This window comes from Lemur catta, chromosome 10 (assembly GCF_020740605.2).
Source record: "Lemur catta isolate mLemCat1 chromosome 10, mLemCat1.pri, whole genome shotgun sequence".
NCBI lineage: Eukaryota > Metazoa > Chordata > Mammalia > Primates > Lemuridae > Lemur > Lemur catta.
Window position 1 is genome coordinate 53098733 of NC_059137.1, and position 20761 is coordinate 53119493.

The 20761-nt window shown below is 33.7% G+C and overlaps 1 protein-coding gene across 6 annotated transcripts in view; it reads left to right on the plus strand.

The window, feature by feature from the left end:
* The window catches only part of NFIB (nuclear factor I B), a 220986-nt gene that overhangs the window by 179288 nt on the left and 20937 nt on the right, over positions 1–20761 (plus strand). For 2 of the 6 annotated variants that reach the window (XM_045563828.1, XM_045563826.1), the window contains exons 7-10: positions 78–212; positions 4010–4194; positions 8246–8411; positions 11454–11536. In XM_045563828.1, the coding sequence (XP_045419784.1) occupies positions 78–212; positions 4010–4194; positions 8246–8411; positions 11454–11536 (569 nt within the window). The remainder of the gene's footprint in view (positions 1–77; positions 213–4009; positions 4195–8245; positions 8412–11453; positions 11537–20761) is intronic. The other 4 variants (XM_045563829.1, XM_045563827.1, XM_045563831.1 and 1 more) reach the window with 2 other exon arrangements.

Sequence of the window (20761 nt, forward strand, 5' to 3'; positions counted from 1 at the left end):
AGATCTCTTGTTATGTTGACATGAATCTGAGAACTTAAGAGGGTCATAAAGCTTGAATTTTTCTCCCTGCATTGCAGATATGTCTTCTCCGACTACTATGAAGAAGCCTGAAAAGCCATTGTTCAGCTCTACATCTCCACAGGATTCTTCCCCAAGATTGAGCACTTTCCCCCAGCACCACCATCCCGGAATACCTGGTGTTGCACACAGTGGTGAGGAGTTTCAAGCATAGAGGAGAAGCCTCCCTCTTGTCTGTAGGGCTTGATCCCTTAGGGATGGAGCTAAAGTTTATAATTACAGCTATAGTGGTCATATTTTCTCAAACAAAAGGGAGAGGGTCAGAATCTGATAAAATATTTTTTCTTATCAATTTATGAGAAAAGATTTTCAAAGTCAATTAAATAATATTTATATATGTATTATTAAATTACATTCATTAAAAAGATTATTATCACAAGAACTTAGAAAATATGGGGTACCTAATTATCTTAACTATAGCTTCAGGATTGGTCCTAATTCTACATATTTTACTAAGGTAAAGATGGAATTTCAATTATGTTGCTGTGTTTAGAGTACTTCCAAAGGCATTAGGATATACAGATACTATTTCTGTATATGTTCTTTGCTACACCCAAATCAATATTTACTTATTTGGGAGTGAAATTAATCATAAAAGAAAGGTACTTTTTTTGACTACTGTTTTATATACACAAACCCTTTGGGCAAGTATGCTTGATATTATATCTATTATCTTAATTTAAATAGGAAAAAGAATTCTATATTTTATATTTATACTTTAACCAACAGCTCATATTAAATCTTCTTTCAAAATTAAAAATGAGATATAATTAGTAATCAGTCCCATATACTTTCTACCTATTATTCTCAAGTCTTAAATAGGAATTGACTGAATTTTAGGTGGAAAAAGTTTTATATATAAATACATTCATAGTGATACTGTTACTGCTCTAAATTTATAGTTAGGCAATTCTGTATCCTTCAGGCTAATCAAATCTGGTTTTAAAATATTTATTCAAAGAATGTAGTATGTGTTAAAATAAAGACCTTACTTTTGGTTTATAAGTGTATGTTGATATTTACTATTGCTATACTTAAAAAAAATGACCTTTATTGCTATCATTAAGGAAATTATTAAATTGAGAGGAATAAACAAATTAAATGTGGTATAAGAATTTTTACATTTATCGCTTGTACAACTGAGATAGGTGAAAAAATCAGTAACTGTTTCACAGATTTGTAATATTGGGTATTTGAGCAAAATTAACTTAGAAGTCAAATCATCCATTTATTATGATACCTGATGAAAATATTCTTATTTCTAACATTTGAAAAAAGTTAAACAGTATATTCTTCTATAATGAAACATGAGAGACCTAGATAAGCCTTCCACCTTGATCCTTCACCAGATATTTGTTCATATGTTAGGGCTTGTGGTAGACACCTTGGTCATGAAAGATGGTTTCTGTCCTCAAAGAGCTCATGATGTAGTGGGGAGACTAAGGACCACCTCACTGGCTAGGCATCTAATCTGAACAGGACTAGATACATGGAGAAGAATTAGATGCCTGGAAGAGATTCTAAGCTAAAGTTTGAGGGAGGAGTTCAGCACAAGAGGGAACAAGCCAGGAGGAAGGGTGTTTCAGGCAGAGGCAACAGCATATATCAGTGCCTTAGAGGTCACTGCAGCAAGGAACTGCCAAATACCCAAGGATCCACAAATCTCTTAATGTGGCCAGAAATGAGGCCTAAGAAGTGATCCAGAACTGGGTCCTAAAATACAAGCTCGTACGTACCTGTAAAACTGTTGGGATTTTATTCTAGAATCAGCAGGAAACCATTGAAAGATTTTTAGCAGAGAAGTTACATGATTATAAGGGTATCTTTGAAAAATCATTCATATAGAACTATAAAGGATGTATTGGAAGAAGCAAGACTGGAGGGAGCATGATGATTAGGAGGCCTTTGCAATAATGTGGGCAAGAATACATATACATGTGTGTATGTATATATTCTTTCATAATGAAGAGAAACTTTTTTTTCATGTATTTTACTTTTTTTTTTAAAGGACTAGGATGACTTATGGGTAACATAGTCATTTTTACTACCTTATCTTTAAAATATAACATTCCACTTGGTTGTATTAGGCTAGTTACAGTTCATGCAAGCACAGTGCCAGGGTACTTACAGATTTGAGTTCAGGTTTGATTTGTGCCAGTTCAGTTGAAAAGAGACCTCTTCTAGAAATACTAAAGCCAAATTGATCTCAAAACTCAGAGGACCCAGGATGGAACTATATGTATTTCTCAAGGGTTTGTGTACAGATGTGAGCAAGGATCATGGTAAAATTGAGTTGAGATTAAGAGCACTTCGACACTAAGTAAAAGATGCTCCTGTTTTTGTTAGATGTTTGTATTTCCTTATATTACGCTTTCAAATGAGTATACTTCTTAAATAAAGTAATACTCCAATAAGGAGTTTTGTTTTAGGAAATATGCAATTCTTCTCTGAAATGCATCCATTTGTTGGAGGATGCTCAAACCTCTGTGTGTAGGAAGATTACACTGGGCCTTGTTTAAGATGCATAGTCTGACCTCACCCATAGAGGTCCTGGTCCAGTAGGTCTGTTGTTAGGCCCAGGAATCTGCATTGTAATAATAATCCAGAGGATTCTCAGAAACAGTGCCCTAGACATTTAGGGAGCAAAGCTGAGACTATCAAATTGAATTTATGATTTTCTAAGATTTGCATTCCTAATATTTTGTATCTTCTGAAAAATATTCTTTGGGGAGATAAGCAATGTATTCCTTATAAAGTTTTTTTGTTCACGTAATTACAAAGTTGGAGAGAAGTCATTCCAGATGATTTTCCTTTATAAGTCATGGACAGAATTTATTTTTCATATTGTTTGCCAAGTTGTCTCATAAAACATTAAACATTTATCATTTATAATTTCCTATGATTTGAATTGAAATATTAAATAGAAACATTTAATCTTAACTTCTACATACATTGGTTGGTACTCTTGATTTGTACTTACATGATTATTTTCCTCAATATCATGATCATACAATTTATTTTTCTCTATCCTTCAAACTTAATTACATTTCAAAAACAACAATAAAGTATGATCATACTAATGTTGAAAAGTTATAGTAAAACTAAACATTGTCCACGTTGCATGAGTTTTATATTGTATTTCCCTTTATAAAATTATGAAAATATATGTAATTTATAGGTAAGTTAATATACCTACCTATATGAAAGTTTAAATTTGCATTTTCTGTGGGTCTTACCTTAAACAATACCTTTTAAGTTTCATATAGTTAGAGTAGGAAGAAAAATAGTTGTAGAATAGAGCTATTTTGGTTTTGAAAGGAACATTTTCATTAGGAGAAATAATTCCCAGCCCTATGTTCAAATGTTTATAAGCATTTACAGAATGACCAGGTAATTATTCATGACATGAGATTATTGTGTATTATGTATTGGCTTTCCTTCTAAACAACTGCCAGCTAGGATGTATAGGGAAATGATTTACTTGAAATTGGATTACATTTCTGTTTTGAATTTTGGTAGAAAATTTGTGGATCTCTTGCCTTCTACTTAATGCTGTGACATGTTCTGGGCTTATGAGACAAAGACTTTATAATCAAAAGTGTGTTTTTGATGGGAAATAACTTTGCTCAAAGAAATGTTTTATCAAGTATTGACATCAGCTATAAAAGAGAAACCTCTTTTTAATAATTCATAGATCTAGAAAGCAAGATTGTTAGTTGCCTAGAGTGAGGTTTTGTCTCTGTGTACTTTGCAGTAATGGCATTAAGAATAAAAGTGAGAGAGTATCTGTTATTTTAGGAGAGCTTGGTTAAATCATGGGAAAAAAATGAACAGTTGCTGGTTTTAGAGTTTCACAGCATTCTTTAGGATCAGAATGGAGCAGTAAGGTAAACAGCTGACGAACCAACCTTTCCTTTTCTGTCTTCTGCAGTCATCTCAACTCGAACTCCACCTCCACCCTCACCGTTGCCATTTCCAACACAAGCTATCCTTCCTCCAGCCCCATCGAGCTACTTTTCTCATCCAACAATCAGATATCCTCCCCACCTGAATCCTCAGGATACGCTGAAGAACTATGTACCTTCTTATGACCCATCCAGTCCACAAACCAGCCAGGTAAAAATAAGAGAAAATAAGATTAGTGCCTAAGGGAGATGGGACAGGTCTAACTCTAAGACATGGCAGTTAGTCAGACAGTGTGTCTGGCAGAACATCAAGCCTTGAAATCCATCTTCAGGAAGCTTCTTGGTGACTCAGTAAGTTTTTTTTTAAAGGTGGCTGAATGACAGGTAGGAAGTGTGTTGCCCCAAAGGGGTATATTTGTGAAGATGCTTGAATGTTTTTGGATTTTCATTGACTGAAGGGAAAGTTTATGCAGAAAGTACATTGACAGAAAAGCTCTGAGCTGGAGTTCACACCTCTGAAATACCTGGTTTGACACGGAGACAAAGTGCTTGTTTCAGGCAGGAGCAAGGTATGTGCTAAAATAAACACACACAAAAGAACTTGCAGTTGTATTTATAGACCAACTATTAGGTATTAAAATAATCTTTGGTAATGTAAACATTTTCAGTGTTTGATGACTACTTGAATATTCTTTGCAGAGACATGACTTACATTTAATGAGTGACATTACTAGGAGCATCTTTTTTTTTTTTTTTGTAAACATGCAGTGGTTTTAGGGATTCATTCTGTAAGTGTAGTGACTCATGTGCATTTTTCACTCGCTAGGCATGTGGTTTCTTCTACAGAGAGGTCACTTCATAGGGATTTAGTATATGAGGATTTCCGCAATCAAGTAAACAGTCTTTGTACCAGACCTGAGACTATTAAGAACTATAATATATAAAAACTGTAACATAATTTTGATCTTATGGTCTAGTATATGGCTTTGCTGCTTCACCTCCCAAGACTCCTGTCCACTCCTTATTATGCCTTATAATGTGTGGGGGAAATTTCACAAACATTCTATCGTTACTGCTGTTGAACAGATATTAAAATGCTAGTAAATAGTATGTGCAAATCAATTTATAATTAACAATGAAAAGTCAGAAAAAAAATTCCTTCAGCCTTAATTTGTTAAAATGAAGCAAAAGAGTCATTTCTGAACGTTTTATTTTGAATAACAACATATCCAGCATACTTGGGGTTACTTGAAAAGTTGACCATTACTTTTAGCTTCATTGACTAATATACTAAACTAAGTATTGAATTTTGAAGTTAAACTTATTATTTGTATTTTAGAAGAATATGTTCAAATGGTGTAGCACTTTTAAAGACAACTAAGGAAAAATGTGGGATCTTAGTCTACCAGTTTAGAAATAAAATTTGCTGTCAGAGCTTGGATTCAAAAGTCTCAGTTCCATAGAGCATTTTGCTAGACTCAGCTGGGAACAGTGCACACAAGGTCTGATTTTAATTTGTGTAGAATTTCCATGAATAACAAAGTCTAATTAAGACATCCATTAAAAGTCCTTAACGTTAATTCAGTGTGGAAAATCTTAGAGTTCCATTGGATTTTTTTTTTTTAACTGATGTCTTAATTAGGCACTGTTAGGGGAAAAATTATGCAAATTAAAATCAGGCCCTTAGTGTTATGCATTTCTTTAATTATTCAGTGCTTGTTTTACGTATATTTCAATTTCTTTATAAGTTAAGAGGGCATATTAGGTGATAATCTGCCTATATTGTTCTCAGTTTTTCTTCACATTTTCAACGTATATATCTACCTTCTAAGAGAAGCATCTTACTCTCATCTGAATTTAAAAAATAACAACAAAAAAACCTTCTCAGGATTTTGTATAATAGGAGTAATTTACTAAGTAGGATAATCCTTTCCTAATGCAGCTCAACTTCACCTTCAGATAAGACATCTCTCTTTTCATATCTACAGTATGAAAGTTCATCTATTAACAGCCTTAAAAGATAGAAGCTTTTTAGTGTAGCTTCATCTATTTGAACTAGTAGAAAACTGAAGAGAAATAACTCTCCCATTCTTCTGACTCTGAGTTTCAGAAAATTTGTCTGCATTGGTTTGGAAGCTCTTTCTTTGTCCCTTTTATTATTCTTAAATGAGAGAAATGTCTGTCAGTTCATGCTGAGTCAATTCCAGCAGACAAAGTTTGTAGAATGGACAGGGAAATGTATTCCATGGCAGCATTTCCTTCAAATGACTGTCATTCTGCTCTGTTCCAGGTAGGTATTATCAAACTGTTTTGGTGAGCACTGTATACAGAAACACTTTTACCACTGAATGTACTACCGATGATAAAATAAGATCTTTCTTCTTCTTTGAGTAAGATATATAAAGCAGTTATGCAGTTATTTTCAATGTTCAAATAACAAGAAGTTGATGGTCTGCTTTAGAAACAAGCTAATTTTTCCCCTTAAAAGGAAAAATTGGTTTTTATAGTACATTGCAGAATTGTTTTTTTTTTTAGGAACATTATATCTCCTTTGATTTTTAAGTCCAACTCAAAACCAACTAATTTGCCTTTCAAAATAGGACTCTTGGTATTCACCTTTTTCCCCTATAGAAACGAAAAAAAAAAAAACCCTGCGTATTCGTTCGCCATTCACCTATAGTCAACTGTTCCTTCCCAATGTTCTCCAGCACTGCACTGATTTTGATTGTTAAGTTAAGCCACTGAGATGCCTTTTTCTCCCCACAGCAATTTAGAGATTAATTGCATTACTGCTGCACCAATTATAGTGAGACAGTCATGCTATTCAACAGAATATTTTGAATAAAATTAGTTTAAAGATATAACTCTCCCATAGGTTTCCGTAGAGGAAAACTCTGGTCAATTTTCCTGACATAAAGTTAAATACTTAAAATTACCCGTGATGAATAGTCAGGATATTCAGTAAGTCCATTTTCTTTATAGAATAAATAATGTGACCTCTGCAGAACCTAACCAAAGACTTAGTTCATGTCTCTAAGTCACAATATTTAAGTATTGTTAGCTGCTCATCTTTTTCTCTAAAGAAATGTCTAGTTGTAATTTATGTGCAGGTATTTTGATAAATACTTCATTGCTTTCCTTGCCTTGAACGGTTCAGATTATAAAGATTACATATTTGTGGAGAATAACCTCCTAGCAAATTGTTATAAACACTATGCAGTGGAGAATTCCAACATGACTATAATCAAAAATAGTATTCTCTGGCTAGAAAACTATATTCCACTATTTCTTCCTTCAAATGGTATACCCTTAAAAATTTTGTCTCCTACCACAGAAATTATTTTTACACCCAGAGGCTAAAACTCAGATAATAATTTCTTTTCTGTCATTGCCCAGGGGATTTTCTCAGTTAATTCCCACCAATGTCAACAATAAATGTTTTGTGTAACTCTCCATGCACCACAATGGAAGAGTAACTCAAGTAACAATGTGTATTTGATTGTCCTCTGGTTCACTTCAGTATGGTTTTAATTTACTTTGAAAATCTTTCATTTGTAGGTATAAGGACAGACCTAGTTCAGCATTTTATATCATTGTGTAGATCTTTAAATCTCATTCCATCTGCTTGTATTAGTAAATCAGCAAAAGTTGAGTGTAGATCCTAGCATCCAAATTACCTGATGCGAGCATCTGAGCACACCTGTGTGTGAGAGCGCTGGAGTTTTACATGCAGGAGAGTGGGCCTTGACTGTAAACGATGGAAAATTATAGAGGTCGATGTGTTGGATCTCCTAGATGTTTTTATGTCCCCTTGTGTCAGTGATATCAGGTAGGCAAAAATTGTGTTCTGAAAGCAAAACCGACTAACTGTAGAAAATGAAGAGCAGAGAATAAGGAAGCACTGGGTTCTAATTCTAGCTAGGTCAGTACGGAATTCCATTTTAGCCGTGGGCTAAGTATGTAAGGCTCCACTGGGAGTTTCCTGGCCTACTAAATGAAAGGATTAAGTCTGCCTGGCTCTCAGGGGTGTTGTAAAGGTGAATTAACCTGTACAAAGTGCTTTGAAGATGAAGACCTTCTTTGAAATGCGGCTACCTCTTACTAACCATTGACTGGCCTCTCACACTGAGACTTGAGAGGGCCTGTGTGGCAGTTCCACGCAGCGTGCAAGATCCACACAGCCACGTGTGCTGAGTGGAGTTGTTGGACAAGATGACTGCCTTTTGGATTGTTTCACCCGGCATTCTGTTTTTGTTTTGTAGCCTAACAGCAGTGGTCAAGTAGTAGGGAAAGTGCCTGGCCATTTCACTCCTGTCTTGGCACCCTCTCCCCATCCCAGTGCAGTGCGACCTGTGACCCTGACCATGACAGATACTAAACCCATCACTACATCCACTGAAGGTGAGGCAGCTTCACCTACAGCAACCAGTAAGTATTTCTGTAGGAAATGAGAAATGTCCATCAAAGGCACCATTGGATGTCTGATCCAAGGTGGAAAACAGGGCAATTTTTCCAGCTACCCAACCAGATGGAGATTTCTCATTTAAGTGGAACTAGCAGGCATGTCTGTGGCCCTGCTATCTCATGCTCTCTCTTATCAAATTTCAGTCAGTGCATCATATTTGAAAAGGGAGAAGCTTATTTATTTGAGTAAACAGTTATAACAAAAATAAAAAGTCATGCCTGCTCGTTCAAGGTATACATTGAAATTGCACTGAATAACATAACACAGTGTACAAGGTTTTTATATCACCCAACGAGAGATTAGATAATTGGTACTTATTGGAACATTCCTATAGAAATCAGGCCCCTTCATGAGCAGACTGAATCAGTGCCTCTGTAAGGTAATTGCATGTTTACATTATTGTAGGTTATGTCATTGTTAGAAACAGTCACACAATGTTGGACGCAGGCAAGAACATTTCAAAACTTAGTATTAGGCACATGTAAGCTACCTGCATTTTCATTGTCTGCAACTTTTTTTTTAAACCTTTTGATTATTTTGCCTATCATGGTATATCAGATACAATGCTTTTTAGCTGGCCATAACATTTTAAATGTCAGAGATTTAGCCAGTGAACTTAACATAGCACATACCAATAAGTCAAATGATTCCTTTGCTTCTTCATATAGAATATTTAGAAGTGTACAAGGAATTAATTTTCAATTGGTTTTACCCAAACTGTCAGCTTCTTAGAACTGGAGCTGGTGTGCACAGATTGGTAAAGTGGAATGGATCAAGTTTCAGTCAGGAGGAATTAGCATGTGCCTCACCAATTATACAGATATCTTAAATTCAAGCCCTCTATTTTTCTTTCCTAGAGCAAGAAAATTTCCATGATCTGGAAATTCCCATTTGAAATTACAGAGACAATCAGAGGCCCCCCTGGCTTTTAACTCAGCCATTGGAAAGATATCTTTTCTGAAAGATTAGGAAGGAACCCTACAAGGAAACAGATAATACTTTGAGTGCATAGTGAACTCAGCATTTCTTTCTCAAAATTCATGAGCCCTATCAACTAATAAATTCATATAGACTTGCAATACCCACCAATAATCATTAATGCTGAGTAACTGGTTTGTTGGTAGAGGGTCAGTCCTACATTAGTGAACACTTCCCTGAATGCACAAATGGATGAAACCCAGTCAGAAAAAACTAAAAATTCTTTTGTTCTAAAACCTTGCTATATACATTACAGTCACTAAAACATTATGCACAAATTTTAAAAAGAGATGTCTTGGCATCTTTGAGCAAACAATGTCAGCAATTTCGATAAAAGCTCATAGAAAAATTTTTTTTTAAAGTATTTGAAAGACTATCACAGGTTAAATGATCAAAACCAAGCTCTAGAAACTTCTGGTTCCCACTGTTATGGTGACATTCATATATGAAATTTAGGGGAGGATCACACCCAAATGATCACAGCTCACTTACGGGAGTACCTTCAGCCTGTTTGTTGATGAATTGTTTTTATACTTACATACAGGTTGTTCAGAAAGGGATCTGATTTGACTAGTAAAATTGCAAAATATTCAAAAGGGATATCTTGGTTGGATATCTTGGCTGCATCAGTTCATTTTCCATTCCTACATAAAAGAAATATAGTGAGTAGTTTTTCTTTGCTATAAACCAACTTGTAGCTCCAGCTCCCTAGGCACCACTGATAATGAGAAACTGGTCATTGAATTGATGTCAGTAAGGTTAAAGAAAACACAGAGGCCAAGGAAACCTCTTTCTCATGGTTGTAAAGAAAGAGCTGCATAGATCCAGAGCTCCCTCTATAAGGGTGATGCTCTTCTCTAGCTGGCCATGCTGTGTGTTGAATTCCAGAGGCCTGGAGAGGCCTCTGACTGCTTATGGCTGCCCTTGTCGGGGCCTTTTATTCAGGAGTAATTAAAAGATGAATTGTGACCATCTTCACTGTTTTTTAAAAGTTGACCTAAAAAAGCATCCGTGGATCAAACTCTGCAGTCCTTTAAATAAATAAGGCAGAATGAATATATTGGTTTAGAAAGCCAGCCTATTTAAAATTAATGCCTGGATTCTTCATTAATCTGATGGTTTTAAACCAAACACTGTAGCTTTCTTTGGACGTGTAAATGTAACATATGGTGACACAGAGCAATGGGAAGATGCCTTAGTCCTCTCCTTGTGAAAAGAAACAAAAATTTTTAGTGATAGGGAGACCTTTTTGCAAAAAAATTCACACTGCACCAAAAAGCAAAAAGCACATGTGCAAAAAATACTTGCAGAGACCATAAGAATGTAAGGAGTAGTCACCATGTAACTTACTGCCTGGTGGCCACGTATTGAAAAGTGCATCAACTCCCTTCCTGGGCCAATCAGGAGAAATTGATTATTTTTGTGTGTGCTTATAGAAAATAATTTAAAAAAAAACCCATTTCTATCATACTTGAGGTCATTTTCACGTCAAATAAAATACTGAGCTAATTCATTCTATATGATAATAAAAACAGACTCCTCGACATTTCCCTTCCCATATCATCAAGCACATCTGCTTATATCCCATCATTAAAAGCTGTCACTTTTTCCTGAAAGACTTTGTCTGCTTTTACATTCAGAGTCACATACCATCATTGATTATTCCACTATTAGACAACTAATATCTGATGAAAAGGTACATGTAGGAAAAGGATGCTGCTTTTAGCAAATCTTTGGTATCTCTGCAGGACTTTCACTGCCACATACAAGTGTGAGACAGAGTCACACCAAAGTATGGGATATGGTTTATTGGATAGATTTTTTTTTAGGGGGGATAAACTAGCTGATTTGAAGTTAACTACCATTTCTTTTCTATCACTTGGTATTCACTCAGACAAGAGAAGAGAAATGGAGACACTTTTTTTTTTGGTTGCAAATCCCACTTCTCTGGGTTTCTTATACATGGACAGGGTGTTCATTCTGATAGTTCACAATTTTTATCTTTGTTTTTGTTCTTCCTTAATCAGCCTACACAGCCTCAGGCACATCTCAAGCCAATCGATATGTGGGACTAAGCCCAAGAGACCCATCCTTCCTACATCAGCAACAGGTGGGCAAGTTTCACCCAGGTGTAATGGTGTAGCCACGCTTTCGCTTCCGTGCTTTCCTCCATGTTGCCTCTCAGATCTGGACTCAGAAGGGGCTCATGGGGCTTCTGAGACCGAAATTGATCGTTTCGTTTTCCAAAATTTGTCCTCATTTATAGCTTTTATTTCTCACCTCTCTGAGCAGAGTTTCTCAAATTGGCTCGTGACCTCTTCCATCTCTGTAGCATATATTGATAACATTCATGAATAGCAGTGTTATTTCAACCAGAGTCTTTTTCTCAGTCTCATTGGCTATTGAGAACTTACTGGCCTATAGCTCTTAAAGGCAAAAGTTGAAAACCGATTGAAAAGCCAATTAGAGTAGAGGCAGTACATAATTTGTGTTTTTGAGTGATTTCATATTTTCCAGATGTTTTGCTCTTTGCTTTTGTATTTTAGTCCAAGAAGATGAGTTATGAAGCTAAAATCTCAGGCGACACATCATTTCTATTTTAATAGGTTTAAATTGGTTTACTGATTTTAGATGTGATAAAACACTTTTTTTTGGTTCTGCTTTCTTACATCATTTATGTTTCAAGTAGCATTTTAAATTTCACATCTCATTAATGCTGTAAATTTAATGCAAATGAAGTGTTTACCCAAACTGTGAAAATATACAGCAAGGATTAATGGTGGATTATAAACAAATTAGCCATAGTCAAAAGCATGGACCATACCATTATCAAAATCCCATGATTCTAGTTACAGGATAACAGAAATAATTCTAAAAATTTCAGAATTTAAATGTATTTTATGATGCATATGTTTGCTGCTCTAAAGTTTTGATAGCAGAGCAGTTTGAAATTAGAAATGTGAAAAATATTAGGTGAAAATAGGCTATAATAAATAAGAAAGAGCTGGTATTAACTAAATTGCTCTTCATTTATAAGTTGTCTGTGCATACATATGAGTTTTTATATATGTAGTAAGCCTGTGCAGATACTTATGGCAACTTATTTCATTCTAAGCCTGTCTACTTTGCTTACCCTTACTGTGGCTTAACTGTGCTTCGTGTGGAGTTCCCAAGTCCTTCCCAGTGGCAGGCCAAGATGGCAGACTGCATATATTAAAGGTCACCACATGCAGAGCTCAGAGAAAATCATAAAGATGATAGCTTATTCAGGATACTTGACGGTTTGCCAGGTTTAAAAAAAGCAAAACAAAACAAAACAAAAGAGTGAGAACTAACTGAAAACATCTGTACACAGTTATGAAAATACCAAATAATAATTAGTGGTTTTGCCAGCCATTGGCTTTTCAACATAATTCTCTGGAATGTTGCTTTTTTTCACCTCGAAAATTGCTGTAATATGAAATGTGTTATAATTACTATAATATGGTTCTATTTGACAAATGTATGTGTTCATTGTGTTTTTTTAAACATATGCAGGATTTATAGATTTAGAAACTTGTTCTTTTAAAAATCATTACACATATTTTCAGAAATATTTTTGTCATGGGATTTGCATTCTTCTTTATGACACATCTCTAATTTCCAGTTAATTTTTAATTCATAGAAACATGTCTCCGTTATTTAAACCTTTAGCCCCAAACACTGGTTAGATTATAACCAGCTCCATGTATTTAGAAGCAATCTTCCTTTCCCAGCTAACCCATGGCAGCTTTAATTTTCGTAATGTAAGACTAACATTGGAGCCTCATGTAATTATGATCACAAGAGTCCATTAATAAAAAAGTTACTTCTCACATATTTAAATCTAAATCAGGAAAACTTAGCAAGCATCATGAAAATATGAGTTTTAATGTAGATAGAGTTCTGGGCACATTTTAAATGAAAAAAAAAAATATATGAATGAGTTCTAGAGCCAGAAAGTTTTTTTTTAATCAAAGATGACCGTTTGTTATGTGAGTGGACAGTGTCCACTTACAATATGAATATGTTTTATTGAGACAAATGTGGTTGATATTTATGAAATATGTTATATTGATTCTTGACAGAAAAAAACACCTATCCTTCATAGTTAAAAATTTCAAACACCATGCAGACAAATAATTTGCCCTCTATGTAATGAAAGAGTTAGTGCTACTTTTTAATTTGAAGAAGTCCAATATGCCTTGTTTCATAATGAACTACAATTTGGAGGCATGCAGAAAATAAGTGCAAATGCATATTATGCTATATGTGAATATTAGTAAACTAAGGCTCCAGTTCAAAGCCTATCATTTTTATCCTTTCAAATTTTAAAAGAAACATGTAGGTGAAGTTTTATGTTTACTATCCAGGAACGAATGGACAGAAACAGTTTAAATGATTTCAGTAGAGTAAAGGTTATTCTTTCCTACAGTAGAAATGAGATTGATTTACTGTGTCCTTTCATTACTTTACAAAGATTTAAAAGAGACCACTCTTCTAGCAGCAGGTTCTAAATGCATTTGGTTTAAAGCACTCAATGATGAATGAAAAGGAAAATCAAGGGGTACATGAAATAAAGGTAATCAATCATTTTATATTAGCTAGGAGAAAATCAAAATTAGAAAGGCAGTGGTTTTAGTCTGAGAGGGTTCTTTTAAACATTCCCCGTAGCCTTTAATATACATGACCCCTTAAGAATAAATATTGTCACCAGGTACATTCTTCACTTCATGGTGGCTGCTTTATAAAGATTTATTCTTTTAGGTTATGAAAAGTATTAATGTGCATTGTTGAGTGCTAGTTTTTCTTTAGAAAAGAACTTTAATATAACCTACATAAATTAGAGTTAACAATAAATTTAAAATTGTTGAATAATTTTGACCATTTTATAAATAATCTTTTCACAAAATGACACTATAGTAGAGCTTTCATCATGGTTATTTCTAATACACAAGTATACTGGCATTCTCAGGTTGAGATGGAAAGTATTCTAGTATTAAAATTAACCCCGCACTTCACCTGTAAGGGTAATACATTCATACTGGTGAATCCAAATTCTAGAAGTATATGCTTTTATATTCGTTAACTTGGTACTCATGCAGTTGTTATTAGTAATTATACATCTTGGTGCTCCTTTTATAATGGTTATTACTGACTGATACTGGTTGCTAACTGCCTTGAAATATTAGTTTTTTCTGACACTGGAATTTTTACCTATCATTGCAAATATGATATCTCATTTGAATCTGAAACATAAAATCATATAATCATGATGAATATTTCAAAAACGTTCATGTAAACTAATTTATAATTTGCTGTTAAAAACAGTCCTCTCTAATCAGTCATAATAATCAGCTCATGCAAGGTAATCAGGACTTGACTTTAGAATTTTTCTTTGTTGCTTACACAATCTTGAATATTTTTCAAGGTCTGGAACTAGTCTGTCTTTGGGATTATTGGTTTATTTAATGCATTCGCTATTGGCATGGGGGAAATCTTAAAATCAGAGCTTCAACTGTAGCTTCATTCTTCTTTAACTTTCTATTGGAAGATGGTTTGGTGGCTTGAAGAACTCATGGGTCCTGCTTTGGCAAACTATACTCTTTAGTCTCTGCTGAGAAATGTCTTTTTATGGTTTGGGACATTTTCAGAGATGTGGAAGACCTCCACTCTGACTTAACTTCATAGAAGTTTAGCAAAGGGTAGTGTTTCCTTTCCTCCTTCATACTTCTTGAACACACTGTGCACATTCATTAGGATAGGCCATGAAGGAGCTACATTTGCCAAGTTCTATCTCCTTGAGAAAATGAGAACTATGTGGATGTTGCTTAGAAAATATAGAAATTATTTTATAATCCAGTCTAACAATTTTAGTATAAATGAATAATATGAGGCAACTTACTTAAATTAACACCAGTGTCTTATCTGGTCAGCCTCATAACAAATTGTTTATTTCTGTCCTCCTTTCTTTACCATCAGGAAAGTTTGGTAATATAAGAGAATCCAGTTAATTTGATTATCACATTATATTTGAGTATATAAAAGTGTAAATCCTTACTATTTATTATACATCAGTACAACATATTTTTAAAAAACCTCACTGAAAATTAGAAATAAAAATTTGCAGCCAAGAAGCTTCTTGTTTAGAAATAAAAGATCACTATTTGAAGGAGCTATTGAAATTCATACTAACTTTTAATAATAGATATAAAATTTTAGGCGGCATAAAATGGGAGGTCATTTCTGCCTTCTTCCCTAAGTGAGACAGTAAAGTCAAGTAAAATCCAATTTATAAGAAGTAAGGCTTATTTTCATAATCTCAAAATTATAATCTCCTGACTATATATATATGCTACCTATTATCAGAGCTAAGAATGAGTGGCCTGATCAATTCAGGTCCTTGCATTACTTCTCACAATTGCATGGATTGTTTTGGTGCTTGGGCTTCAGCATGTTACATCTCCTGCATGACTATATAATGCTATTATTTCAATTTCAATTATTGGGGTAGTTTATATTGAAATATTTTCAACACCTTTCTTGATATAATTTAAAGGTACTTTTCATTATAGTGAAAATTTCTGTTACACAAAATGGCCTTTTTAAGAAATTACCTCTGTAGGATTTTGTTTTTGAATTAGATATTAGTTGAAATTCCATTATAATATTTGTCCTGGCAAATGGCAAAGCCAAAGCTTGGTACATTAAAACCACTGGAAAGGTAGTCATTTATTAGAGGCAAGCAATTAAAAGGACATAAGCCGACTATCAACAAACTTTTCAATAAAGTCAGGAAGCAAGCTATCAACACTTGGGCTGTTCTTATTGTGTCTGTTATCATAATTGACAGCTTGACGTAAAACACTATCACATGACTTCTGGGTAGGTATGTAAATGGATAAGAGGTCACTTTTCACATATGCTAGCTGGAAAGGAAACACATTTAAAGGAAGTTTCAGTCGAAATAATGGCTATGCAAATGTTTAGTTTTTTGGCTAGTCCTTAAATTTAAAAAGAAATCCTCCCATTGTCTGTCTTATAGCATGGATTCATTTGTTCACTTACCTTCACTGGCTATCAAAGGCGAAAATCCAGATAAGCTATTCTAATTAATGTAAAAGTAAAATTATGTTTAATGTAACCTTGAATTCCAATCAACAAAAACACAAAGGAAAAATTATCTTCTTTTCTGAAAATATTAGCTTTAAAAGATCTAAGTTGAATCAGAGAAGTAGAGGAAATTCTGAAGGTTATATTTACACATGTTTTAGCCTTAAATTTGTGCTGCACATGAAGGATAGAGTAGAAAAGGAACAATGACAGGCAATCTGGTGTAGTGAGTGAGAACCAGGGATTAGGAGTCAGAAGGTTTGAGTTTTAATGTTGATGGGAACAGGGCATTTCTAACCTTGAACGAGTCTTTAAATTTTGTTCTCCCAGAGCCTTGGAAAGGAAGATGAAGAAGTTAAACTACCTGTGCTCCAAAGTCCATTGAAACCTTAAATTTTGCAAGTTAAAGTAGCCTCCAATTAAAAAAAAAAAAACTTTTTATTTTCTTAAATTTTGCAAGCTAAAGTAGCCTCCAATTAAAAAAAAACTTTTTATTTTCTAATACTTAATTTATAATTATAGTCAGTAATGTTTGTTCAGCTCAGAGATTATGCATACCCATTTAACTTAATTCTACTCTGCTAATTAAATTAAATATCAAGAAGCATGGGTTTCAAAAATTGGCATTAGAAGTGATTTTAAGATGCCCCAAGATGATCTGAAATATCTTTTTATTATGTGTGTTATATGTTCCATACATAACACAATTCATTCTGACCATTTTGCTTGTTCATACCATTTATTCAGAGGTTACATACTCTTCAATGAATACTTGTCATTTTATTTGCTCCATGCAGCTAATTAATGATAGCAATAGAGTAAAATTCTACTAAATCTCATACTAAAATTCTTCCTCTACTAAGAGGAAAGTATGAATATTGGAGTGTTAATCTTTTTAAGACCCCCTCCAAAAAAAGGCACCCCCTAAAAATCTATTTCTGTGGCATCTGGAGAAATGAAGAAACCCAAAAGAACATAAAACATACTTTTCAACACGTTCCCCTGAGGGTCACTGTAAACTTAAAAAAAAGTGGAAAGATAAATTTGTCTGTGTTAATTATTCTGTTTATAGGTTAGTGGTTTATTGGTTCAACTGAGAGCTGTTGTTACCATGAGTGACTGTTAGTACATAGCCTATTTGTTGAGTCTGACAAAGTAGAACATTTTGCTTACCTTCTTTCTTTTGTTCCCAAAGCTAATTATTATCTACTTAACAAAAGCCCGTTAATAACAATGGAGGACCCTCATTTGAATAAACAAACCCTTATTCTGAAATCACAAGCAATCTTGATTCTTTATGGTTATCAGCTGCTTACATAATTATTTGGGTGTGGTTTAGGAAAGGATAATGATCCAAATCTTAGGTGTTTCCTTCAATGCAGATATTTGAGGGAAACCAGATGGCCCCCATCCTTGTTTTCTTGAAACAATCTCATTTGAGTTGGGCCAGGAACAAGGTTCTCCTTCCAGAGACTTTATGGAACTCCACCCTAAGAACATATGCAGTGAAAACTTCACCTTCACTTCTTTCTTAGTTGTTTGAACTATTTCAGCTTTACCTCTTTACTGATAGCATTTTTGGAGGAGAATCTTACTTTCTTATTTCAGCTTTTGTTTGCTTTTGGAATTCTGGACATTTTCTAGACAATTGAATTTTATATTTGTAGATGCATATAAATTAAAGAATAAAGTGATTTATATGAGTGTGCATTTTTGTAAGGATATGCATATGATCAGGTCTATTTTAGAGTCTATGTTGTTACAAAAATAAGAATTGCTCCCCACCTCCCCATATAAACACACAACTTTAACAGACTAAATTTCTGAACTAACCTGCACTTGATATTTTAAATTTGATTACTATTGGGGGGAATGTAATTCCCTATTTCTTAAGGGAATATACTTGTAAAAATCATTAGCATGTTATTAAAGCTTTTAATGGAGGAAAATTTTATATAAATGAAAGGCATGTATTTATGTGCCACTTAAAATTAAAGTTTTAAAATTTAATTTAAAAAATTGGAAGCTGAATTAGCTAACATTGATTCTCTCACAGGACAGAAACTGAGGGATCACTATCCCAACCTCAAAAAAGATTATCACCTATTATTTTAAACTTATTTAAAGCTTACTATAAAATTATTTTTTGTTAGGAACACTGAATTATACTAATACCAAGAATACTTAACATGACCCCAGAAGCTTAAATATACATAGTATTAACTTTTCAATATCTAGAGTCTGTTCAAAATTTGCTGGATCAGGACTATCTTGGTCAAATAAGATTCTTAGGAATTGATTTGCTTTGGAATCACTATCATGGAAATGTTTTGTGATTAGTTGATTTCTGTTTTCATTATTGAATTGTTTCTCCCATGCACACCATCACCTTTAAAACTTCACTTTCTCAGGACATTTATTAATTCAAAGATGCTTTATGCCAAAGAATGTTTAATTATTTTAAAAAACCGACATGAAGAGAGAGGCTCTTGCTTAAGTAAACTAGCTTAAGTAAGTTATAACATACAAACATGCATAAATGTGTTTCCTCAGAAACTTTTGGAAATGTTGATAATGGCAGTAAGCAGTCTAAAGAAGTAAATAAATTTAAATTATATTTTACATTTTGAGTAACTGAAAGAAAATTAATTCAATACTAATTAATATCCTGCTAATTTGTCTTACATTAAATTATTGCTAAATGTATTCATTGATTATTTTGTATGTATGTAAGCATATTTTTCTGTTTGGGAGAAAATATTTCTATTGCATACATCTTAAATATAGATGAAAATGAATAGCTATATTCAAGTTTAACTTCTTTGAGACTACTCTGAGGAAAGAAAAGCCCAACAATATGTTAATTTTAAGTGTTCTACGTGTGGTCAAAGATAGTTCACTGGGCATTTTTAGGGGTGATAAAACAAACAGACAAACAAAAAATTAGCAACATTAACAAGACTAAACTAACCAATTTACGATGCATCCTTCTAAGGAGAATTGGTTCCTGCAGTTGTCTGGGATGATAAACCAATCAGTAGTGATACTTAGGGTCCCCTGGCTTTGTGAAATTATACTCTCTCTAAACACATAAAGCTGAGAGCCCCATAGAAACTAACCTGAAGTTAATTATCAACAGAATTAATACATGCTATGCCTAAATTATACCTCTCCCTTCTTGAGAATGTTTAATTGATTCAAAACTAACATTTTCATTGACTAGAGCAGAATCAGTAAGTGATTAATCAATAAGGTAATCTTTATGCAAAGCCAAATTTCCTGAACGGTTTTCAGATTGTTTTCACAGTACTTTTAAAACTTGTATGTTGAATAGGAAACTAGTTTACTCTGTTACTGTAAAAGAAAAACACAGAACAATTTGCCCCATCACGTTGAATTTCTGATTAGATGACCCATTTTGAGAACTTTTTAAATATCATGCCATATTTGTTTCTTACCACATTGAACAAATTTGCTTCTTTAAAATAGAAAAGTATGTTATCTGTTTGATTTAAAGCAAATCAGGTAGACATTTTCTCTTCTATGCAAGTATTTTGGTCCATTTAAGATATTTTTCTTTCCAATTTGATTCATTTGTTGGTTTAAAACTTCTTTATGACACATATCCTGAGCAGAATCTACATCTTTAGCAATCTATTTTTATGTGTCTATCTACATGGATGGAGCTTTTTCACTTTAAATTATAAATCACTTTTACCTGAAATAGCCATATAATTAAAATACATGTTTTGGAAATTTTAAGTGGTAGTTTTGAAACCTCATAGATCTATAGGAAAATGAGCAAAAGCTATCTTTCTAAAACTTTTGAGTCACTGTTACTTAGACTGTGCAGAAGCTCGAGAGTCTAAAAGGAAAAGCAAAGATTCTCAGTAGCCAATTTTTTTTTAAAAACCGTAACATTATCAAAAAGCTTTAAAATAGTTTATCCTAAGTCTAAGGGTACTTTGGCTCCTATCATCATCTAGAAATTCTACTGAAAAACAGTAAACAAGGCTTAGTGGATGGCTGGGAAGAAGTCATCTTTTCAATGCAAGATTCAGTTAATTTACAGCATGGCTATCTAAAGGTTAAAAATCATGATTTTCTAGTGTGTGTTTCCCCCCAAAACCAGATAAATTTACTTTCTTAAGAATAAAAATAAGCAATATATCTTTTCAATAAATCTGCTAGCACTGTAGGGCAG